General features: G+C 49.7%; 1 protein-coding gene across 2 annotated transcripts in view; it reads left to right on the forward strand.

Moving 5' to 3' along the window:
• The window catches only part of TROAP (trophinin associated protein), a 225,436-nt gene that overhangs the window by 73,825 nt on the left and 133,958 nt on the right, over positions 1–17,653 (forward strand). For both annotated transcript variants that reach the window (XM_075334410.1, XM_075334411.1), the window contains exons 6-9: positions 5,226–5,341; positions 6,035–6,192; positions 11,657–11,721; positions 11,815–11,963. In XM_075334410.1, the coding sequence (XP_075190525.1) occupies positions 5,226–5,341; positions 6,035–6,192; positions 11,657–11,721; positions 11,815–11,963 (488 nt within the window). The remainder of the gene's footprint in view (positions 1–5,225; positions 5,342–6,034; positions 6,193–11,656; positions 11,722–11,814; positions 11,964–17,653) is intronic.

A 17,653-nucleotide genomic window follows, 5' to 3' on the forward strand; every position in this document is an offset into this window, starting at 1 on the left:
AATAGCGTAGGGACACCAAGGCCCACTTGATCGCCAGGCACTCCTTCTCCACTACGCTATAATTCCGCTCGGGAGGGGTGAGCTTCCTACTTAAGAAGGTGACGGGGTGTTCCTCCCCCTGAACCACCTGAGACAGCACTGCGCCCAGGCCGACCTCAGAGGCGTCAGTCTGTACTACGAACTCCTTCCGGAAATCAGGGTTGACAAGAACAGGCTGTCCGCACAGGACCCCCTTCAGGGCCCGGAAGGAGTCCTCGGCCTGCGGAGTCCAGCGCACCATGACGGACTTCTTGCCTTTGAGAAGGTCCGTCAAGGGGGCTGATAGTCCCCGCAAAATTTTTAACAAACCTCTTGTAGTACCCCACGATACCCAGGAAGGCCCTAACCTGCTTCGTGGTCAGGGGTCTAGGCCACTTCTGGATCGCCTCAACTTTGTTAATTTGGGGCTTAATCACTCCTTGGCCTATTACGTAGCCCAAGTAGCGGGCTTCCGTGAGCCCCAACGCACATTTCTTGGGATTGGCTGTCAATCCGGCTGTTCGGAGCGCGTTCACCACCGCTTGTACCTGTTCCAAGTGGGTCTGCCACTTGGAGCTGTAAATAATGTCATCAAGGTACGCTGATGCATACGCCTGGTGGGGTTCCAGCACCAAGTCCATCAACCTCTGGAACGTGGCCGGAGCGCCATGTAACCCAAAAGGCAAGACAACATGGTGGAAGAGACCCTCCGGCGTAACAAAAGCGGTTTTCTCCTTGGCGGACTCAGTCAGTGGCACCTGCCAGTACCCCTTGGTCAGGTCGAGCGTGGTGAAATATCGCGCCTGTCCCAGCCTATCAATCAGCTCATCCACCCAGGGCATGGGGTAGAGATCGAACTTGGATATTTCGTTCAATCTCCTAAAGTCATTGCAGAACCTTAAGGAGCCATCGGGTTTTGGTATTAGGACAATGGGACTAGCCCATTCACTCCGGGATTTTTCGATGACCCCCAGGCGTAGCATTGTCTTCACTTCCTCTGATATGGCTTGTCTTCGAGCCTCCGGCACCTGGTATGGCTTCAGGCGTACCTTCAGGTGAGGCTCTGTGACCATGTCATGTCGTATCAGACTGGTCCTACCAGGCAGCTCGGAGAAGACATCGGGGCTCTGCTTGGTGAGGGCTTCTCCAATCCTTATTTCCGGTTCGTCCTCTCCGGAGGTCGCTGGAGCCCGGTTTGAACGACCCGAAGGAGAGCGATGGGGAAAAATCAACCATCAGGCTTTCCTGTTCCTGCCAAGGTTTTAACAGGTTGACATGGTATATTTGTTCAGGTTTCCGCCTACCGGGCTGCAATACCTTTATAGTTGATCGCCCCGATTCTTTCCTTTATCTCGTAGGGGCCTTGCCACTGAGCCAGGAATTTACTCTCTGCCGTGGGGACCAATACCAACACTCGATCCCCGGGGTTAAAGGTCCGCACGGTGGCTTCTCTATTGTAGCGACCGCTTTGCGCGGCCTGAGCCTCCTGTAAATGCTCCTTCACAATTTGCATGACCGCGCTTATGCGGTTCTGCATTCCTAAAATGTGTTCAATCACACTTTTATGGGGGGTGGACTCCTGCTCCCATGTTTCCTTTGCCAGGTCCAACAATCCCCGGGGATGTCGCCTGTATAACAACTCAAAAGGCAAAAACCCCGTGGATGCCTGTGGCACCTCTCGGATGGCAAACATCAAATAGGGAAGCATCATATCCCAGTCTCTCCCGTCTTTGGAAATCACCCTTTTTAGCATGGTTTTCAGGGTTTTATTGAATCGCTCCACTAAACCATCCATTTGAGGATGATACACAGACGTACGCAACTGCTTGATCTGGAGTAGCCGGCATAGCTCTTTGGTCACTTTAGACATGAATGGGGTCCCCTGATCCGTAAGGATCTCCTTGGGCAACCCCACCCGGCAGAACACAGCAAACAACTCCCGAGCTATAAGCTTCGCTGCAGTATGTCTGAGAGGTATCGCCTCTGGATACCGGGTGGCATAGTCAATGATCACTAGGATGTGTTGGTGCCCTCGAGCGGACTTTACGAGGGGCCCCACCAGATCCATCCCTATCCGTTCAAAAGGGACTTCTATAATGGGTAACGGTACAAACGGACTGCGAAAGTGGGCCAGGGGTGCGGTAAGCTGACACTCCGGGCAGGTTTCGCAGAACGGTTTTACCTCCCCAAAGACCCCGGGCTAATAGAACCTTTGCAATATTCGCTCCTGCGTTTTCTTGACCCCTAGGTGGCCACTAATCAGGTGTTTATGAGCCAAGTCGAGGACCCGCCGGCGATACGGCTGGGGCACCACCAACTGCTCTACCACCACGCCCCGTATTTCATCTACCTGGTAGAGCAAGTCCCGCTTAAGAGCGAAATGGGGGTACCTTACCTGGGCACCTGGCACCTGTGCCACCCCGTCAACCACTGTCACCCGACTCCGGGCATGTATTAATGTAGGGTCCTGGAGTTGGGCTGTCCCAAACGTATCCGGGGACGCCTCCAACTCCGGGATGGGCTCGATCATCTCAGCCTCTCCTGCCAATACCTCTAGGGGTGACCTATCGGGTTCACATTCTGTCCCTATCATGGGGACCCCTACGGCAGGCGTCCCGGATTCGGGATTGTCGGGCTCAGGTCCCGGTCTGTCCAATACCTGAGGGGACTTAGAAGGCCCCTTCCATAGAGTCCAAAAATACGGCAGATCCCTTCCTAGGATCATGTCATAGGGAAGAGTGTTCATAAGTCCCACCTCATGTTGCACCTGACCGCAGGGTGCGGTGATGGTGACAACCCCCGTGGGATAGTCTCGGCGGTCCCCATGTATGCAAACCACCCCCACTGTACGTCCTGTGGCCTTTACTTCAGCCATTAGGGTTGATCGCATAAGGGTCACTAAGCTTCCGGAATCCAACAAGCCTGTAACCGGACATCCATTCACCTGTATTTGGCACAAGTGGGGCTCAGTCTCCGGGGAGACAAGGTCCGCGGTACACACTGCCTGAGCATACATTGAACCCCGCCGGGTAACCCCACAATCCATGGGCTCCGTGGTGAGTGGACACTGGGCTTCCATATGTCCCACCCGCTGGCACCGCCAACATCTAATAGGGAAGGAAACCCCCTTGACGAGTTGTTGTTTAGGGTACATAGCCTTCCGGACCTCAGGGACGGCGGGCGCGGCCTCAGACGGGACGGTAGCGGACTCCCGCACCGGTGGGTCCTTGGCCCGAGGCTTGGAGGGGCCGGACCGACGGGCGGCACGCAAAGTCTCAGTGTCCCGTATCAAGTCCTGCGTAGCCACATGCCGCTCCACCAGGCACACTAATTGGTCCAGGGTACTTGGGTCGCCCTGTCCTACCCACCGTTGAATGGTGACGGGTAAAGTGCGCACAAAGCGATCAACCACTACCCTCTCCACCATTTGCACAAGGCTCAGTGTGTCAGGCTGCAACCACTTCTTTACCAGATGCAACAAGTCATAGGCCTGGGAGCGTACGGGTTTGACTTCCTCATAGAACAACTGATTTACCCGCTGAGCCCGTACATAGGTATTCACCCCCAACCGAGCAAGTATTTCGGCTTTCAGGGTCTCATATTCTATGGCGTCCTCGGTACAGAGGTCCAGGTACGCTTTTTGGGGCTCCCCCGTCAGATAGGGCGACAATACCTCAGCCCACTGGGGGGTCGGCAGCTTCTCCCGCTCGGCCACCCGCTCAAACACAGCCAGGAACGCTTCCACATCATCCCCCGGGGTCATCTTTTGCAACGCTTGTCTCACCGCCTTCCGGACGCTGCCGCAGTCACCCGGTCCCGGGGTTGTTGCTGCCGGTCCGGCACGGATCGACTTGGTCAGGAGAAACATCTGTTCTTGGTGCCTTTGTTCCTGCAATTGCAAGGAGTGCTGGTGCTGTTGCTGCTGACGATCCAACGACCGGAGTAGGTGTGCATTGGTCTGTTGTTGCTGTGCGTTAGCCTTAGCCAGCTGCTTTAGTATGTCCTCCATGGTGCCGCCGGGTTTGGGCTGTAGTGTAGCCGCTCGAATCCAGGACATGCGCTACTGGGTCACCAGGGATGGATGCTACACCTCACCGGGCTGACCTGCCCGCATTCTCCACCATCTGTGAGGTAACGTGGTCGGCTGCACGGCAGAAGACACGGGATCCAGGCGCCAATGGTCCCAGCACACAGTTTATTGCACAAACCAAATCCAAAACAGCACACCACACGTTTACCGGAATATCCTCCTCCAGAACCAACAAGCCAGATTCCAGAAATGGCTCACATGTGCTTCTTCGGCAGAAGCTTAGGGAGTTGTGTTCACTCCCTCACACTAGGGCCCCACACCCCGGTTCCTGTTTTCTTTTAACCCTCCCTTCAGCCTGCAGGGAAACAGCAATAAACCCTGGAGTGGAGTTGCTTTCTATACATATACCTGCAGACTACAAGAACCAGGAGGCCGCTGAGGGAACTGAGAGTAAGTTGAGCATAATGTGTGTTTGTGTGGACTGAAAGAGTGGGTCAGAGCGCGGTGAAAGTACGGTGAGTATTTGCTCATACAGCAAAGATTGCTCGTAAACAGTTACAAATTTACAGCAAGCTTTGCTCATATAGTGAAATACTCGCACACCAAGTTACTCGTAAACCGAGGTTCTACTGTAGCTAAAACATTTGCAGAGTGCACTACTTAGATGCATATTCTGGATCCTTTTCACCCATTTTGAGAAAATAACTATCCAAAAAGTGGATCATATACTGGTTACCATTCACAGATCTGTGATGCCTTTAGATGGGTAAGTGTATACGACCCATATCTATAAAATTATTCATGTAAAAATCTAAGGCTGTCTTGCATACGGTCATGGACACCACATTATAAGGTATTATTTAGAGAGATCTGCACAAGAATTTGCATCCTGCAAATGTGAAAATCGCATGTTATCATCATTGTACAATTTTTTTTTTATTTTTTTTTTCCCAATACATGGGGCTTTGAAAACAATGGTCATATTTTTTGTAATGTAAATTAAGACCTTTGCAGTGCCGAATACACACACTCCAGAGTGTGTGAACTTGTTTATCAGTTTATATCAAAATATTAGGACATTTTATTTCTGTTTTAAGCGTTTGATTAACTAAAGCATCATTAAATATTTAATATTGCTAGATTTCATACCATCTTTCTTCCCCTTTCCTTCCTTTAGTGAGTGATAAGAAACCACCTATTTTTAAGAAAAATCCTCCTTTGACGTGGCATATCCCTGACAGTAACTTAGCGGAAGCTATAGCCTCTAACCTGGATGATAAACTTCAGTCACAGGTTAGCAGTAACTGCCGTCTTCTAAAATTGTTAAAGGCAACCTGTCACCACTTTTTTGGCCTATAAGCTGCGGCCACCACCACCGGGCGCTTATATACAGCATTCTAACATGTTGTATGTAAGAGCCCGGGCTGGGAGAATAACATAAACACTTTATAATAACGAACAGTCATGCGGTGGGCCTAATGGGCGTCTCCGGTGCAGGCGCCTCCCCTTTCGGCCATCTTCCTTTCTTTCTGAAGCCTATGCATGACACGGCTACGTCACATACACACTCGCCGGTCCTGTGCAGGCGCACTACAATACTTTGATCTGCCCTGCTCAGGGCAGATCTAAGTGTGCCTGCTCAGGAGCTGAATGCCGGTGAGTGTGTATGACCTCAGACTCATCATGCACCGCGGCTAGAGAAGGAGATCAAAGATGGCCAAAAGATGTGGCGCCGTGAACCGGACAACAGACGCCCATTAGGCCCACCACGCAACCGTTAGGTAAGTATTATAAAGTGTTTTTTATGTTATACTCCCGGCCCGGGCTCTTATATGCAACATGTTAGAATACTGTATATAAGAGCCCGGTGGTGGTGGCCGCATCTTATAGCCAAAAAAATGGTGACAGGTTCCCTTTAAATTTAAAATTTATTTCATACCCTGTTGGTTTTGTTTTAACTTTATTTTTCCTATAATGTCTGTATAGGAGAATCCAATATTACAGCAAATGAACTGGACTGCTAATGTGCAAACCTCTAGTATGACTTCACCTCTCCTTCAAAGTCGGGAGGTCCCAACGGTCAAGTCCACTCTGCCCCATCCAGTCACTGGAGATGTGGAAAGCTCTGCATTGCCGGCAGATAAGTATGTGTTTTGTCTTAAAAGTGACTTTGCATGTGGAATCCAGAAAAGGCCTGGATCTTGTGTTGATCTGGAGAGACCAGGGGTTTGATTGTCCTAACTCTGGAGTGGATTGATTCCATGAAAATAAAAGGTGCATGGCTAGAGTTACATAGATATTGATTCTGACTACTGGGATCCCTGAAATCAGGAGTCCTAGACAATGAATGAATGGATTGGTAGTGAGTATGCGAGATCACTGCTGCATTTGCTTGGTATAAAAAGTGCATAAAGTCACTACTGCTCTACTTATGGGACTGTGCCACCTATTCTTTATATTGGTAGGTTTCAGCAGCTGGACTCCATCAGTTACATTAGAATCTTATGGATAGATAAGTGCTTCGTACAACATTTTTAAAGCAGGCACTACAAATTGAACACTTTTAGTATTTAAAGGGATTTTCCACAAAATGTGATAAATAACTTTAAATATGAAACATTTTTCTAAATACCTTTCTGAATTAGCAAAAAGGTATGCTTTATTTAGTGCACTCTGTCAGGATTTTAAAGATGGCAACTTCCATCTAGCAGTGTGCAGCCGTCCTAGGACTGACTGCGTAAAGAGTGTGACAAGCGTCCTCCCTGCATTTCAGTAAAGCTGTCTGGCTGACTGAGATGGATTCTCATTCTCAAACACTTATTTAGCTGACCATCTTCTCATTTAATCCACTCCGCTCAGTGTCCTGTCAGGTCGACTGAACAGAGCAATGGAAGTTCATGATGCTGGACAGGGCGCTGCTCTGACCCGAAATGTCTCGAGCAGATTGATTTACGCAGCCAGTCCTACTGCTTGTCCTCTGAAATCTAGGGTGGGTGCACACTGATCTATGCAAGTGGCATCATTAACATCCTTCGCGTGCATTAGATAAAGCACCCCTTTTTACTAGGTAAAGGTTTTTAGAAAGAAATTGGAATATTTAAATGTGTACTATTTATCTTGACAATTCTTGGCGAACCCCTTTTATGGAAAACCTTTATACCTCGGCTGCAGTTAGTTTTTAAAATAATAAACTGTGGTTTATTCAACATCCAGAGGTCAATTGCTCAGTCTGCACCGCTGCCCCCAGTGTCCATTGTCTGTAGCGCTGATGTCCTGTTTGAAAAGATTTGCAGCCAAAAACTGAGCTCATTAGAACAGCCCAAGTTGACGGCATCAACCACTGCGTTCACTGATTGGCTGCAGCACTGTTATCGTGACGTCAGCACTGCAGATCATAACAAACACTGGGAGCTGTGCAGAGACTCAGTGCTGGACTTGGGGAGGGTGGGTATAGCGTAAATGTGTTAAATAGCACTAATGGGATCGTTTCTGAAACTGGAAAACTGCTTTAAATATGTAGTAACCACTGGGCAAGTAGTGGCCCAATATTTGTTTAGTACTGTCTAGGGTTATGACTTGTAGATCTACTTCATTGTGGCCTTGTAGCCTGGGGTCCTGGGTTCAAATCCCACCAAGGCCATCTGCAAGGATGTATGTTCTTTCCTGTTTCTGTGGGTTTCGTGTGGATTCTCAGGCCTCCTCCCACACAAGAAAAATGGTATGGAATTTAAATTGTGAGCCCCAATGCAAATAGGGATTATCACATCTGTAAAGTGCTGTGGAATTAGTGGCTCTTATATGAGCAAATAAAATTAAAATTTATAAAGATGGACACTAGCGCTCCCACAAGGAATGGGAAAGGGGCTATACTTAACTCTGGGGGTATGGAGGCGATGCCGGGGGGGGGGGGGGGGGGGACACAGGACTGAGAAAATCAGTTAAACCTATAAAAAAGGGGGGAGGAAGGGAATGGAAGCTGCAGGCAGTTGGCAGGGTCCACTTAAACCTGTCTAAAAGAAATGAAAAACTACCGCGCTAACTGGATGAGTGGGAAAAGGGAGGGAAAAGTGGGAAAAGGGAACTCTCCGTTCCCTCAGCGGCCTCCTGGTTCTTGTAGTCTGCAGGTATATGTATAGAAAGCAACTCCACTCCAGGGTTTATTGCTGTTTCCCTGCAGGCTGAAGGGAGGGTTAAAAGGAAACAGGAACCGGGGTGTGGGGCCCTAGTGTGAGGGAGTGAACACAACTCCCTAAGCTTCTGCCGAAGAAGCACATGTGAGCCATTTCTGGAATCTGGCTTGTTGGTTCTGGAGGAGGATATTCCGGTAAACGTGTGGTGTGCGGTTTTGGATTTGGTTTGTGCAATAAACTGTGTGCTGGGACCATTGGCGCCTGGATCCCGTGTCTTCTGCCGTGCAGCCGACCACGTTACCTCACAGATGGTGGAGAATGCGGGCAGGTCAGCCCGGTGAGGTGTAGCATCCATCCCTGGTGACCCAGTAGCGCATGTCCTGGATTCGAGCGGCTACACTACAGCCCAAACCCGGCGGCACCATGGAGGACATACTAAAGCAGCTGGCTAAGGCTAACGCACAGCAACAACAGACCAATGCACACCTACTCCGGTCGTTGGATCGTCAGCAGCAACAGCACCAGCACTCCTTGCAATTGCAGGAACAAAGGCACCAAGAACAGATGTTTCTCCTGACCAAGTCGATCCGTGCCGGACCAGCAGCAACAACCCCGGGACCGGGTGACTGCGGCAGCGTCCGGAAGGCGGTGAGACAAGCGTTGCAAAAGATGACCCCGGGGGATGATGTGGAAGCGTTCCTGGCTGTGTTTGAGCGGGTGGCCGAGCGGGAGAAGCTGCCGACCCCCCAGTGGGCTGAGGTATTGTCGCCCTATCTGACGGGGGAGCCCCAAAAAGCGTACCTGGACCTCTGTACCGAGGACGCCATAGAATATGAGACCCTGAAAGCCGAAATACTTGCTCGGTTGGGGGTGAATACCTATGTACGGGCTCAGCGGGTAAATCAGTTGTTCTATGAGGAAGTCAAACCCGTACGCTCCCAGGCCTATGACTTGTTGCATCTGGTAAAGAAGTGGTTGCAGCCTGACACACTGAGCCTTGTGCAAATGGTGGAGAGGGTAGTGGTTGATCGCTTTGTGCGCACTTTACCCGTCACCATTCAACGGTGGGTAGGACAGGGCGACCCAAGTACCCTGGACCAATTAGTGTGCCTGGTGGAGCGGCATGTGGCTACGCAGGACTTGATACGGGACACTGAGACTTTGCGTGCCGCCCGTCGGTCCGGCCCCTCCAAGCCTCGGGCCAAGGACCCACCGGTGCGGGAGTCCGCTACCGTCCCGTCTGAGGCCGCGCCCGCCGTCCCTGAGGTCCGGAAGGCTATGTACCTTAAACAACAACTCGTCAAGGGGGTTTCCTTCCCTATTAGATGTTGGCGGTGCACTCAAAAGACCAGCACTGGTAGGTTTCCCCTCCCCCACCCCTTTTTAGGAAGCCCCCACACTGTGGAGCAGACTGTCAACGCAGACTAATCTACTTATTTTGGTTTACAGGTTCCTACATAAAGGGGAAACAGCAAAAGTTGTTCTCTCCTCCTCTTGTCATTTTCACAAATTCTACATATTCCTCCTCATTGTGTTCATAACCACCAGGTAATTAGTATCCAACCCAGATCCTCATTATTCCTATTATCAGTATATCTGCATTCATTCCTGTCATTTTGTATTCCTAACAGGTCCCAAGCCTCCCCTTCTGTCCCTAAGTTCCTCACCAGGACCCTCTCCACAATACCTCCATGCAGAGGTTTTTTGTTTTGTTTTTATCCTTAATTTTAAAACATTATACAATAAATCAGCTTACAGTTTACCAATTCCCTGCTGTGTCTCCATATTTGTATACCTAAATTTAGGTCCACCCATTCACTCCCTTTTCCCACTCATCCAGTTAGCGCGGTAGTTTTTCATTTAAAAATAAAATTTGCAGGTCAGTCATAAGTTCTAGCACTAAGAGGGGTTCCCCCCCCCCCACTCTTTCTTTCTCTTGTTTGTCATTTGCCTACCAAGCAGCTGCATAACACATCCTGCAAATATCCCAAATAAATGGATTATATAATAATCCTACCAGAGCCTTATGGCAGGCAAGCCTTCACATTTTGGTACAAAGACATTTATTTAGCTTTCCTCAAGTAAGATCATGTTCCTTCTGCCATTGGTGCGCTGTACAATGACTCATATTAAAAGCAAAAAATTGTATTCACCAGCAGTCGTAGTGCTAATCTGCAGGTAGGTACGGTTTCAAACATAGGTGGCTGTCTAATGTGGTAGACTGCAGGGAGAAAATAAAGTTATATTTTCCCTGCAGCTGTTCTGCTACAGCCAATTGACTGCTCAGTCCTTTGGAACCAAGAGGCTGCAGAAAGAATGTACCGTATTTTTTCGCTTTATAAGACGCACTTTTGTTCCTCCAAATTTTGGGGGAAAGTAGGCGGTGCTTCTTATCCAAATATATGGATTATATACTGCAGGGCCCAGGGGAGGTGGGGGCAGCTCTGGAGCGGTGCTGGAGGCTGGTGAAGGCTGCAGGAGGCAGCGGGAGATCTCCTGCTCCCGCTCATATAAAATGCACTGCCGCTGTCAATCACCGCGGTGCTGAAACTGTACCGCGGTGATGGGCTGGTGGAGCGGTGCATATTATGTGCCTGCGCCCCCCTTTGATGGCACATGCCCTCCCCCCGTGGTAGATATGGCCTCCATGCTGCTGCCCATAGTAAAATAAAAATGCTTTACTTGCCTCCTCCAGCGCTGATCTCCCGGTGTCTCCCTGCTGCTGCTGTGATCAGGCACGCAGAGATGTTGTCACTCTGCTGTGCCAATCACATGACCGGCACCGAGAAGCAGGAAGTGGAGGAGCTCAGAAGCACGGAGGGAGATACTGGGAGGACCGCACTGAAGAAGGTAAACCGTGTGTTTTTTTTTTTTTTTTTGTTTTTTTTTTTTTTTTACTATGGGCAGCAGCATGGGGGCCATATCAAACAAAGGGGGACATGTGCCATCCATAGGGGGCCATGGGCAGCACAAGGGGGATGTGCCATCCATAGGGTGCCATATCAAACACAGGGGGACGTGTGCCATCCATAATGGGCCATGGGCAGCATGGGGAGACGTGTGCCAGCTGTAGAGGATGTGTGCCAGCACAAGGGGGCTATTTTCAATTTAAGGGGACTAATTTTAGGATGGGTGGCTATTAGGGACATATACCCTATATGATTTGTTAGATGGACACTGGCATTATAAGTCGGACCCCATTTAACATTAAAAAAAAAAATCTCGTTTCCTTCACCAAATTTGGGGGTGCGTCTTATAATCAGGTGCGTCTTTTATAAAGCGAAAAATATGGTAACTTTTTTTTTTTTTTTTCCTTTCCAACAATCTCATTAGATGGCCAGACACGTTTGAAATATTATTTCCCTGAAGATTAGTGCTGTCTGCTAGTAAATGCATTTATTTATTTATTTGTTTTTGATGACCAGTTGCTGTTAATGAATGTCTGCTGAACAACAGTGACATTCCCTGTGTATTGCAGGTATGAAAAGAATATATCAGAGGGGGATTATTTAGCTGGGAAGCAAGACCCCATTAAGAAGGCGGGTGAGTAACCTAATTTCTTTTAGCCTTCCACATATTTTTATTTTTTATTTTTTTTTTAGTCTTGTGGTTTATAATATTATTTATTCATTATAGGTTCGGCTCCTGTAGATTTTGTTGCAGATTCGCAGGCATTGGCCAGTATTCTTTCTCACACTGGAGTGACAATTGGGAATTCTGGAAAGCTAAGCTTGGCACAGAGGGTCCCTGTGCAGAGTAAGCGTGTTTCTGTAAAAAGTGGCATGGTAAGTTGGATTTTAGGCTAAAGACAAAACTTAACACTACAAAGTCCCAGGAATTTCAAGCTCCATAGGGTTCCAATGGTAGAAATATTAAATGACCCCTCTCCTGGACTTCTAGTGTTTAAAAGGGGTATTCATGGTTCTATTAACCTTTTTTAATACCAGAGGAGGTTGTTACTTAACCCCTGCATGACCTTTGACGTAAATGTACGTCCTAGGTTGTGTCCCCTGGTTACCGCCGGCATGTCTGCTGCTCTGATCAGAGTTAAATGGCCGGGGCAAGGATTGCGCCAGGCCCAACTGCCGTCAGTGGCCCCGTGATGTGATCATGGGGCGCCAATGTGCTGTCGTGGTAAAGCCGGGCCAGCTGATGACCCCTGACACGCTATTGTGACGCCCTGGACTTCCCTATTGGTCACAGGTCACTACACACACCACATACACCCCCACCCCAGTAAGGTACCATCAGTCAACCAAAGACCTGATTGCCTCCCTCAGAGTCACAGGCACACCAGGTGGGCGGAGTCAGGCGGATAGACACTCCCCCAGAGGTGTCTGCTGGCCTGAGGCAGGAGATACAAGCAGATTAAGTTTTGAGAGAGGAGTGAGAGGAGGACAGTTCTGTGTGGGGCCTGGGTTGGAGCCTAGGACCCCCGATCAGTCAGGCAGGCAGTCGGTAGTGGCCGCCTGCAGGAGACCGGGAATATGACTGGTGGAACCGTAAGGGACCGGGACAGGTTAGTGGCCCGCCGGAACGGAACCGGGGAGCCAACTGGATACCGGAGCACCAGGCAGGGTACTCAAACCCCGAACTAGGCTATAAGCCACCACCATAGTCAAATCAACTGATTGCGGTCTGCACCTCAGGGGTTCATTCCCACCTAAGTCCCGATTGAAGGCAACAGCCCAACCCGTCCGGATAGGTGCCACCGCCAAAGGCCAGAGATCCAAGGGGCCAGCGTCTGCGGGCAAACGGGCTCATACGACACTTATACACCGGGGAGTGGACTACCAGTGCCCAGGCACAGTAGTCAAATACACACACAGGTGCAGGAGAAAGGCAGACATTGCCAACCTGACTGGAGAAGCTGCAGCTGGCTGCAGGCCCCATTCATCACCCCGTTTTGGTTTACCAGCGACTCCAGTGTCTTGTATCTGAGTGAGTACACCAGTGCCCTCAGGCACCGCACCGCAACACTGCACCCTGCACCCCGGCCCTCGCCAACCGGGCCCCGGCACCACCATCCCCCTACCCACGGAGGGGTCAACACCTAGCTGCGCCACTACACCGCTCCCGGGAGTCCCGTACTTTCACCGCAGCGGTGGTGTCCATAATCCCCACAACCCATGGGTGGCGTCACGAACTACCATCCCAAAACCAAATACCCCCTTCCACCCTTCCCCCCCCCCACCCCCACCCCCTTGCAGAGCGTCGTGACCCCCGAACCCGTGAGAGGCTCGAGCCACCACCCGTAGAACACGAGCACGGACCCGCCGCCGAGGCCGCGGGGCGGTACACTATCATGATGTATCTCATATGAGAGCAGACCGTGCCGGCACTCACAGAAACAGTGCATTTCCGCTGATCACATCAGCACAAGCGATCGGACTGTGGAGTCAGTCATTAAAATCGATTTTAATCTGATCAGTACATGGCATAGAAATAAAAAATATTCCCCCAACGCCAATTTTTTTTGGGTCACAACAACATTTCACTGGAGCTTAATTATATTGTAACTACTTAGATCGAACACAAAGCTAACTCACAAGTGATTTGTGCCAATCCATACATTTATTCTTAGAGCACCTTGGCACTTGCACCTTTACATTAGACTATTGAAAGTTACATTTTATTCTATATAATTTGTTTTATTCTGAAATGTTGCAGCGTTTCTGGAAAATTGGTTCAACATCTGTCCGGCTCTTTCCCTGCACCGCTTCATCTGATCAGTCTCTTCCTACCGTATGTACACACACCTGTCAGTGAGCTGTGGTGCGGTGGGGTGAAGCTGTCCGGTGGCCACATGAAGCTAGTCTCATCTCATCCTATAGTTTCTGGTTGGCTTTTCAAATTATTTTGGGGGAAAAAAAAAACCCTACATGGCTACATTTGTTTGAGACATGCAGGCGTATGGAAAATCACCATAACAGTCATTAGCAACAACTCATATTATCATGAGGACAAAGAGGAACGGAGTCTTTAAAATTCGCTATAGTAATGAGCCCATACAAGCAAAGTGATGTAAATATTATATATTTTATTATAAAGTGCTGTTGGGTACAAAAATACATGAATAAATAAGGACCAAGGGAACGGTGCTGAAGGGGAAAGAACCCCACGTGTCCCAGAGAGGAAAGAGGAAAGTTCCTCAGCAGGGATCTTTTTAGAAGGTTACTGAGGGGTGGCTGATACCAGAGAGTGAGGCTGTAGCCCAAATAATAGGAACAAAATACAAAATGTACAAGTATTTTCCCTGATGCAAGTAGCACCACTCACCTCCTCAAATCTATGCAGATCACTGCACCACCGGGGTAGCCACGTGGGGACCAGCGTCTCAACACGTGTTTCGCGTGTAGCTTCGTCGGGAGACGGATAAAAGAGTGTGCAGGAACTGACCTTAAGTAGGCACCCAGAATACATCACAGGCATCCACCCAGAGCGCGTCACGGGAAGCCCCGAGGCCCGGAAGTCCGCCCAGGAACAGCGTCCACAGTAGGGGCCGGACGGAAGAAAACTTCCTGTGACGTCAGTATTATTGTTCCGGCCCCACTGTTAAGGACGCTGCCGTGGCGACGTCCAGGTAACAGGCACGCCCCGTGACGCGTCTCCACATCCCGCCCCCCTCTCCCTCCGCCCATCAACCCCTCATCATACGCAGAGCTACCACTCACTACCGGAGTAGATCAGGATCTCTCAATACCGCCCACAAAGAGAGAGGAAAAGACAAGAACTCACCCCATAACCCCGTAAGTGTGCCCGCCGTGATGGCATCAAAATAGCATCAAAGACAGCCGATGAATCCTCATGGATAGCGTGGCCCTCCCCCTACAGAATGGGGTCCACCGTCCACTCCAGAGGAAGATAAGTGGACAGCACATTCCAAGCAGTCGTCCATCGGCTATCCCAGATCACAAGGGAAGCCCAGATTCAGTAAGAATATGGTAAAAATATGAGGACAGAAGGGATCGGGCCAAAAATAGACCCCCAACACTATATAACATGTATCATCACCCAAAAATCATGGAAAAAGTATCAGGTTCTAAAGATTACAATGACACATATATTTATATTAGTACAGAAGATTTATCCTAAAGGAGTCCATAAGGCCAGTTGGATACATGATGGTATCAGTACACCATATCTTCATTCTCCATCATGTGAACCGGAATCCCAGATGTAAATAGTCCTCTTTATGGTTGCAGTCCATCCATTGTGGGGGTGGGCGTAGGAATGGTTCTTCCATCTCCATAGAGGCAGGAGGGTATGGGGGAATGGGGTTTTTTTGTGTTTGTGGGGGCATTTTTGGGGAAGAGGGAGAAAATGGCAGAGGGGGGGGGGGGAGGGGGTCTAGATGCTTCACAAGGTGTGATACATATGGGTACCACTCACTAACAAAAAGAGAGAGAAACAAACACACTGTTAAAAAGAGAACCATAAACTCCTGTCCAAAATAAACTAAAATAAATATATAAAATAATATAAATTAAAGAGAGGATCGCATAGGCAGTCTCAAATGCTCGGATATAATACTGAAGGTATCCATTGTCAGCGCCTATGTGCGTGACCACACGCCCAACAGCGCCACCTGATACACCACAATGTCCCAACAAGAAGACTTAGCATAAAATTACAGGAAGGGCGCAAACGAAAGCCGCTCGTTGAGACCATGCGGGGACATGGTACCCAGGGTGAATATCCAGCGACATTCGACTTGTGCCAGTCGTTTTTTAAGGTCTCCACCCCGAATGCCCATGTGAACCTTGTCAATACCCCGAATCCTCAGACTTTTTGGGTCACAGTTGTGAGCCATCCTGAAGTGTCGGGGTATTGTTTTCAAGGTATCCGGGTCTATGGCTTCCTTAGCTGCGAGGATGTCACGCACATGTTCTCTTGTGCGTATTCTAAGCTCGCGGGAAGTCAAACCGATGTATATCAAGCCACAGCCACATGTGGCATAATAAATTACGCCAGATGTGCTGCAGGAGATGTACTCCCGGATCCGATATTCTTTCTTCCCGTCAGCTGTAGAGAAATGGGTGGCACGAATGATATTCTGACATCCCCGACAGCTACCACACGGGTAACAGCCAAGCCGTTGAGGACCACAGCCAAAAAGAGGGGGCACCGTAGCCACATAATGGCTATGCACTAAAGTGTCCCTAAGGCTTCTACCTCTCCTGGCTGTCATAAGAGGACGTGCTGGAAGATATCCCGCCAGGGAGGGCTCAGTCTGGAGAATCCCCCAATGTTTATTCAGCACCCCTCGTATTTGGTCCCATTGACGGCAGTAGGTGGAGATGAACCTGGCCACAGGTTTAGAATTTGCCACTGGAAGCTTTCTCTCCACCAATAATTGGTTTCGTTGAGAGGATCTCGCTCGCTGGTACCCTCGCTTAATAGATCTTCCACTATAGCCTCTATCGGCAAATCTCTCCCTCATGTCACATGATTCAACCTCAAACACCCGATCCGACGAGCACAGTCTGCGCAACCGCAAAAACTGGCCAGTCGGAATCGCGTTAATCGTGGACTGTGGATGTCCCGAGGATGCATGAAGAAGAGCATTCACCGAAGTAGGCTTGCGGAAGATGTTAGTGGATACCATCCCGCTGTGTTCGATTGTAATCCGGATGTCCAGAAAGTCAATGGTCCTAGGGCCAATATGATGGGTCAAATAGATGTTAAGATTGTTGGAGTTGAGTCGACGCACAAAATCCTCGAATTCAGAACCGGTTCCCCCCCAGACGACCAGCACGTCGTCTATATAGCGGAGCCAGCACTGCGCATGGGAGCTCGCCGGCACGCCATCCCCGAAAACCTCCCTCTCCCTGGGAGAGGGAGGTTTTCGGGGATGGCGTGCCGGCGAGCTCCCATGCGCAGTGCTGGCTCCGCTATATAGACGACGTGCTGGTCGTCTGGGGGGGAACCGGTTCTGAATTCGAGGATTTTGTGCGTCGACTCAACTCCAACAATCTTAACATCTATTTGACCCATCATATTGGCCCTAGGACCATTGACTTTCTGGACATCCGGATTACAATCGAACACAGCGGGATGGTATCCACTAACATCTTCCGCAAGCCTACTTCGGTGAATGCTCTTCTTCATGCATCCTCGGGACATCCACAGTCCACGATTAACGCGATTCCGACTGGCCAGTTTTTGCGGTTGCGCAGACTGTGCTCGTCGGATCGGGTGTTTGAGGTTGAATCATGTGACATGAGGGAGAGATTTGCCGATAGAGGCTATAGTGGAAGATCTATTAAGCGAGGGTACCAGCGAGCGAGATCCTCTCAACGAAACCAATTATTGGTGGAGAGAAAGCTTCCAGTGGCAAATTCTAAACCTGTGGCCAGGTTCATCTCCACCTACTGCCGTCAATGGGACCAAATACGAGGGGTGCTGAATAAACATTGGGGGATTCTCCAGACTGAGCCCTCCCTGGCGGGATATCTTCCAGCACGTCCTCTTA

The sequence above is a fragment of the Anomaloglossus baeobatrachus genome, chromosome 2, assembly GCF_048569485.1.
Source record: "Anomaloglossus baeobatrachus isolate aAnoBae1 chromosome 2, aAnoBae1.hap1, whole genome shotgun sequence".
NCBI classification, from domain to species: domain Eukaryota; kingdom Metazoa; phylum Chordata; class Amphibia; order Anura; family Aromobatidae; genus Anomaloglossus; species Anomaloglossus baeobatrachus.